The following is a 7,851-nucleotide window of genomic DNA, read 5'->3' as shown; positions in this document are numbered from 1 at the left end:
AGTAATAGGTGTATGTCATGTTTTTATTGACTAAAAGTTACATACGATATACATGATTTTACATGATTATGGCCTCGAAATGTCTAATTTAATTGCTCACAGTCTTTAACTCATTAAATATTACGTTTTGGTTAATACTCTATCGTAACTTTGTTGATTTTATTTGTTGTTTCTAACTTATTGCAATCTAGTTTACTTATTTACTAATTTGAAGTACTAAACTTGTAGCTTACTAATTTACTTTGATTTTAACTTTTGTTTTAAGTCAAGTGTGAAAAGTTATTACAAATAATAGGTTATCTAACCGAAACCGAACTGTACTGAATTGTAGGTTAACCGAAACTGTGGTTAATAAATATTTTTTCGATTTCGGTTTTGAGAAATTCAAAACCGAGATCTCGGTTTCGGTTTTCAATTAGTGCTCTTAAACCGAACCGATAGAACCGAGTCCAGCCCTATTAGTCTAGATAAGGAAGGATATATAATCCTTGAATCTACAAGATAATCAATGTAATGCCTATATAAAGGCATCCCTTATCAATGAATAAAGATGATGATTCTCCCTATTTGATGCGTATTGCATTCTTCTGTAACAAATATCAATATTCTTTAATTAGAAAAAATATATAATATTTTTATACATTCATTACATTAGGGCATGAATGCATTTAATTTTGTCAAATAATATAGAAGAGTATGTTGGAGTTCGTAAAATTTTTTATAAAGATTTTGTGATTTCATCTTTTATAATAGAGAAATTTTGCATGAGTTGTTGTTGATGCTTTTAAGGCCGTAATGAGTGGGATTGAGTGCATTTGCTCTAATTAGTCCTAGACTCCTAGTCCATCAAAGAGTTAGAATTTCATAAATTGAGTCTCTCTCAGCCATTTAGAGTACCACTTTGCACTTGCATTAATTTGAACAAACAATTAAAATTTTAGTACATATTTTATTATTATTAAAAGAAATTAAAATATTAATACTAATGGTTTGAGATTACATACTAAGGGGGTCTTTCTAATTAGGACCATCTTATTTAGGACTAGTCGAAGACCAAAGAGATTCACCAATTTTTCAATCTTATATTCAGATCTCGACTATTTAGTTTGTAAAATATATATGAGTAGATCATCATTATAATTTTTTGTTCAAATTTAAAATTATTAAGACATTCATTGATTTACTTATTATGCACTTGAATAATTCATATTTGACAATTTTAGTTTGTTCACTAATTTGATATATTTTGATAGCTTAACCATTATCAAATTGGCTGAAAATTTATAAAAATAATCTACTTATATAGACCTAAAATCTAACCAGTTGAGATGAAAAAATATAATAAAAAAATATGTTAACAATTAAGTTTTTGGTGTTCAACTTGTGGACGAGTCTAGTTACTAAATGTTGGTATTAAAAATTTCTTATCAACTTCTACACATCGTTGGGTGGAAATGAACTTTTGGTTTAGGGTAGTATATGATTCCTTCACAGGTTCACCGACACTGAATCAGCCAAACAAAGCCTAAGAAAGTTGAAGGACTCCGACACCTACCTTTGCTTATAATAAGGGGAAGACAGAAACAGTGACACAAACAAGAAAGCAGAGATGAACAAGTTGTCGCTGAGCCTTGTCATCTTGACGGTCTTCATTTCCAGCATTGGAGCTTGGACTGGTGAAATCCACGGCAGAGTTATCTGTGATGTTTGTGGCGACTCCGCTCTCGGACCTGAAGATCATATTCTTGAAGGTCCGTTCTCTCTTTCTCCCTCTCTCTCTCTTTCTCTCTCTCCTCAAATCAAATCACCCTGTAATGCACTTTTTGATTTCATTATTGAATATTAGCTTTCTGGGTGTATGGGTTGGAATTTCTTTTGGCTGGTTATCATCATCATCATCATCATCATGTGTTTTGCATATAATTGAATTGATTGCTCAGAGAAAGTTTTCAATGTCACAGAAAAGGAGATATTGCGAATTTGAATTGCCGTGGTTTTGTTTGTTTGTTTGTTTGATTGCTCTACCAATCTGATATTTTGGTTTTCTTTTCCTCTTTGTTGATATTATGATGTACAAAATGTTTTCACCTAGTTCTTGAATGAGGATTAATGTATTTGGATTTAAGAAATTCGTGAACCAGTAATGGTTATATAATTTGGCTATTTCGATTGTTTAGATGCAACCTGTGTTCTTGCTTGAAGAGATTTTTTTTTTCTCATTTTAAAGGTCATAAAGCTGGAACGATGATATATTGCATTGTTCTGTTACTTCTGTACAATTCTCTTCCAGTATTCCCATTTGAATATTTCGTTAATTATATTTCAGTCTCTATTTGCATTGATGTCTATGTAATTGCAATTTCTAGAAACCTTTCTTGTGCGAACCAAGACCTGATGATTTGATGTTATGTACTTCAGGCAGATCGTAGTAGGCATAACTAATGTCATATGAACAAAACATTTATTTATGTCCTGCTAGATTGAAATGATCTTATGTTGGTATTCACGAATTTCTGAGTGGGTGCGGTGCAGAACAACTGGACTATCATCTTATTGATTACAAAGGATGTTGTAGGGTTTAATCAAATACGTCTTGGTAATCTGTTGCTTCATGGCTGCTAGTTTCCATTTCCCATTTCCCCTAATTGAACATTTAACTTTCTGAATTGGACTGTTCCCCCTATGATAGAACCTTCATTCCAAAAATGATCAATTAAGAAGAATTTCTGTCTGAACTTCATCTGTTCTTGAACTTCTACTTTCATCATATTCATGCATACATTAATTCAGTTTATTAATATTTGTTTTCTGGTCCAAGTACTTGGGTCTTTGGGAATGTTTTGAAGTTGTTAAAACAAACGTATAATCTTCATATGTTCTCAATGAGCTAGGATTCTCTTTCAAGTTTTGTTGGTTGATGTTTGTATCTGTTAGTTTGTATTCTCAATTGCTATATATTGATTTGGTTAACATTCATGTCAATTTCAGGTGACCTGTATTATTTGAATTGGGTATGAAGTTAAAAAAGATACAGAGGATGCATAGGCTTTTAACTCTCTAGACGCATATACATTTTTAGCCCAGTACATTACTGGAATGTTGACATTCTATTATGTGTTTATATGGATATATTATGTATAGGTTCGACTTTTTGCAGGTGCTGAGGTGGCTGTTCTATGTATCACAAAATCTGGGGAAGTTCTAAATTACCAGGCATTCACGAATGCTAAGGGGAGATATACAGTGGCAGAGACAATGCCTGAGAGTGACCGCTGGGATGCTTGCCTAGCACGACCTATCAGCAGCTTCCATGAGCACTGCACTCATCTCAGGGGTACTAGTTCAGGGGTAAAGTTCAGTTATAATCACCCATCAGGTTATTCTCACACCATCAAAACTTTTGTCTATCGACCATCTAGTGTACCAGCATACTGCATTTGAACATTGTAGGCTTGATGTAAATTACTCTTATGTAGTTGCTCTCTTGCTTTGCCTATATATACTGAATGAAATTGAGAAAGAGATTTTGTGGTCATGCATGCACAGTGTGTTTTATTTTAGTGTTGTGGGAGGATGATGCTGCATAAAAACCAGTCCTCGATCGAAATAACACATAGCCATACAGGAATTGCCATTAATTCTAAAATTTTAGTCTTTCTTGGTAAATATATACCTTTTAGTTAGCATTGATAGATTCCAGTTTACTAGTTTAGTATCTGATGAATCATCAAAGAATAAACATATGCAGAGGTCTCATGAACTTGATATTGGTAAAGATATAGGATAGCCCTTTGTTGGCAGGCAGATGTTCCTTATAATTACTACAATAATTTGATAACTGTTATCCTAATTATGTTTCTAGCATATCGGTTTGAGATCATCATATACTTGTATGATTTGCTGTGTATTTTGTTTGTTGTTTTTTCTAATCGCTGGTTGACATATATGAAGATATTTGCTTCACAGATTGCATTCCCACAATTCCGAATTGCTACACTACTAATATACTAACAGAAACAAAGTATTAGATGCACTAATCAGATCCTATCTGACCTAAACCTAGGCGTTGCCTGATATATTCACAAAGGTCTAATCTGATCAATTCATGATGCATCTTGAGCCCCGTCTTTCCTTTCAAGCTTCTACTGGAGCTCTGTTCTTCAGTTCATCTTCATCTTCAGGTAGTGGAAATTGGGTTTCTGAGGCACAGGTATGCACTTAACAACCCAATCGATTGGCCAAAAATTGGCTGCAATTCCTAGAGATACTCCTCATAACCTGTAGTTCAACCTTTCTAGATCTTCAATTCTGCCTAGAAATTCCACTGCCACACTGTAGAATAATTTCCATTGCAATTATCTCCATATACAATTTAGAGGTGTTGATATTCCTAAGGATATCCTTCTTCTCAAGCTTCCTTGCATTACGCTCATTGAATACCTGGCAAAATACACCAGTATTAAAGATCAAGGTGCCATTTACCTTATCATTAACACCAAACATTGCTCCCCACAAAATATCAAGAGGATTTTTGTCTGGTAGAGAGGTTGAGCCTAGATGTTCCTACTTCCCACATTGACGTTGGTGATGTAGGGCTCAGTTCTGCCCACGGGCTTCTTTTCCATCAGAAATTTTGTGGGTTTGTCCTCGGAAAGAGCCAGGGCTAGCAGTGTATCCATAATCATGTTTAACCAAATTGAACGAACTATGGTGAATGTGACTTTCCTTGATGAAGCTGTTGCTGCAAAATTGATCAGAAGACGAGTAACATTTGCTGTTAGCTGGAATTGAACAAGCTTCAGCCTATTGTGATAAACACATCTTCCACATTCCAAAACACTGACCACTGAAGCAAAGTTATCATCTGTGATTATAATAGCTGAGCTTTCTTTGGGTACTTCTGCTCGAATTCCCATAGATAGCTTTACATTTGCTTCTTCCATTGCTGGTGCATCAGTAGCGCCACCCTCGGGTCACTGCAATTGCAGTCTTTTCTGCTTCAAGCATCGCACCATTAGAAGCATATCAGCGGCGGAAGACTTCGCCATCACACAAATATTGTCCAGCTCTTTTTCCCCTTGTCAGTGTAGCTTTGAAACTCCATGCCGTTGATCACTGCTGCACTGAAAATGTCTATCACTGGGCTTGAGTATCTCCATTCTGTTGCTATGGCTTTTGCGGTGAGAATATTGTCACCTGTGATCATTTTGACATTCACCCCAGCATATTGACAGTCTTCAACTGCTTTCTTAGCTTCTGGACGACATGGATCTCTAAGACCTGTGAGTCCCAGTAAGGTCAATCCTTCTTCTTTCAACATAGTTTTGTGGTTATGATCTGTTTGAACTTCTTTGTGCGCAAACGCAGCGCATCGAAGTATGCTATCTGCCGTACCTTGAATAATTCCTCAAAACTCATTTTTCACTTTCATCCATATCTTTAACGAGTTCAGAGGGAATGTAGTAATTTAAACACATTTCAAGTATTATCTCTGCAGCCCCTTTCCAATGTACCTGAATTTGTGTCGTCTCTGTCGTCTGCGTTCCTCTTCATCGAAACCCAGCTTCGCATATTCTGTGGATCAAACGCTTCAACATGGAGAATGCTGCAACTCTTCGTTGTATTGAGACAAACTCGTTCTAAAATCAAATGAAGATCAGGAGAAATATTTGATGAATAAGCTTCCTCTTCTTCCAAGGAACACAAAAACCTAACCAGAATTTGGTCACCTCCATCTTGTTTAGAGTAAGAGTACCTGTTTCACAAACTGTGGTAACAGATCCCATGGTCTCACATGCAGAGAGTTTCAGATCCATTGCTTTGTCAGCCATCATTCTCCTCTTGGAATAGGCGACACTAAGAACTAATGCTAATGAGAGGCCTCACAACAATGGAAACCGCAGCCGCGACAATCCCAATGACTGCGCTTATTAACTTCTTTCTTGCTGCCATTGAAGTCTTTCTGTCCATTCTCATCCCTGGTATTCCCCGTGAAATACTGATGACCTAACAAGACTACAAGAACACAGAAAGCAACTACCATAGCAACTTTACCTATTATCGAATTTTAGCTTCTCTAGACGTTCTTGCATTGCAGAGGTGCATGTCTTTTCACTAGTGCCCCATCTCACCCCACGTTGTGCTCATCCCAACTGATGTGACTAGCATTCGACCGTGTTCATGTGTATTTTTTGTTCCAGAAAAGAAAGGAAGGGATTATGATGGTGACTGATTTCAACATGGCTATCAGTTCTTGTCATTCGTCAACTTGCAAACAATGGCCTTGTACAAGTAATCCATAAGCCAGCACCCGATCTCCAATATTCAAGAGAATCACATCCCAAACCTTACAGAAGCATAAATCTTTTGCCTCCCGCCACCTCCCAACGCCTCAATTTGGATATTGTAACGGACCGAAGGTCTGCTTTGCTGGTAATCGCTAATTGCAGACACGAAAATGTTTTGAAAGATTGCGAGCAATAAGGTTTCACCATTATTAGTACGTACACCCTTTTCTGAATCCATGTTTTTGGTGATGTCAAAACCAAGAGAAAGTACCGCACAGCCTAAGAGGATGAGTACTGTTGGGTCTTTCATCTGGCTTGAGCTGTAATGCTAGTCATGCTACTCCTTCAACCCCTCCCAACTCTTGCAGCTGGGCAAGATCTTTGTTCTTCACAAGCCGAGTGATTGAGTGAGAGCTATTTGGTCCACATTGACAGTAGTACTATGGGAAGAGGCAGATGTTACCAGTTTGGTTTTTTGTGATTTGGTAGAAAAAAAGAGGATAGCTCGAATGCAGAAGATCGATGGTGGCATGCAAACAGCCAGATGTACACCGAGCCTAGTGCTGAAATCATCAACCATATATGCTCCCTGCATGCATATGCATGATAGGAGAATCCGACATTGCATGCTTCAGTTTAACGGTTGGCCAACTCTGACTGTCGAAACAAAATGATGATCGAGTACCTAAGAAAGAAAAAGAGATTTTGGGATGGCATACGAACCCTAGAAGCGAGCTCGCTACTACAGTGCTATGACTACTTTCTACATCAACGCGTTTAGCGATTTCTCTTCATAAACTAATGAGAAAGAATGACGAGGAAGAAGATTGCTTCTGAAGAATTCGTTCGGTTTATACAGGATCGATCGATCGCGTAGTACTTCGGAAGTAAAAGGCACGTTTCTCTTATACAATCACGGAATTACCTATAAGTTAGATAAACTAATTGAGTTTTGTTGCCAAAGAGAAGGATTTACATAATTGGTCCGTCGTCGATAGTTTGAAATTTGAAACATTGATTGTTTTGTCAATCAACAGTCTAATACTCATCTCTCCTTCGAAAATAATGAATTACAGTACATACAAGACACCCTATTCTCAGTTCACTTGGCAACTCGCTTCACCTTGTAACCATTTCATAGTAATTTGTCATGATCTATCCCAAAGTCTTGTTACATCTCAACTATCCGACTGTTTCTTGCAACCAACTCCAAGGGGAATTCCAACAGGTGGACCTTTCGAAAACTTGCTGCTCAATCATTTCTTACAAATTATGGACCCCGGTCATTCCAACTGCACTTTCCATTATGCAAAAAGAGAACGGGTAGACACGTCTTGAAGTATCTCAGGAAAACAAGAAAGTACAACAAGTTCTTAGGTTGACAACAAAGTCACACCGCCTGAAAGTTTACGGTGAGTTGCAAGTACAAAATCCCAAGTTCAACTGAATTTGAAGAACTCGTTACCAAGAGCAATGGGATATCCACAAAAGACAAAGTTCCTCATATTTTACGAGTTCTACTCTTGGCCTCCCTTCCCTGCATCAAAGGGAAAAAACGTCCTCC

General features: G+C 37.1%; 1 protein-coding gene and 1 pseudogene across 1 annotated transcript; one reads left to right on the top strand and one right to left on the bottom strand.

Annotated features, from left to right (window-relative positions):
• The first annotated feature begins 1,455 nt into the window (after window positions 1–1,455).
• LOC126788244 (uncharacterized) lies at window positions 1,456–3,535 on the top strand. The gene is made up of 2 exons (XM_050514214.1): window positions 1,456–1,751; window positions 3,158–3,535. Exons 1-2 carry the CDS (start codon window positions 1,610–1,612, stop codon window positions 3,439–3,441), a joined length of 426 nt encoding a protein of 141 aa, XP_050370171.1. The 5' UTR covers window positions 1,456–1,609; the 3' UTR covers window positions 3,442–3,535.
• A 625-nt stretch (window positions 3,536–4,160) lies between these two features.
• Window positions 4,161–6,910, bottom strand: LOC126788761 (putative calcium-transporting ATPase 13, plasma membrane-type; annotated as a pseudogene).
• Between the last annotated feature and the right edge of the window lie 941 nt (window positions 6,911–7,851).

The sequence above is a fragment of the Argentina anserina genome, chromosome 3 (assembly GCF_933775445.1).
Source record: "Argentina anserina chromosome 3, drPotAnse1.1, whole genome shotgun sequence".
Classification (NCBI taxonomy): Eukaryota; Viridiplantae; Streptophyta; class Magnoliopsida; order Rosales; family Rosaceae; genus Argentina; species Argentina anserina.
This window is presented reverse-complemented; position numbering and strand designations above follow the sequence as displayed.

What these genes read in the sequence shown, in the direction of transcription:
- LOC126788244 (XM_050514214.1), top strand. Translation starts at nt 1,610, where the DNA reads ATGAACAAGTTGTCGCTGAGCCTTGTCATCTTGACGGTCTTCATTTCC. An exon ending in TGAAGATCATATTCTTGAAG is followed by an intron (nt 1,752 to 3,157) that starts GTCCGTTCTCTC and finishes GACTTTTTGCAG; the next exon opens with GTGCTGAGGTGGCTGTTCTA.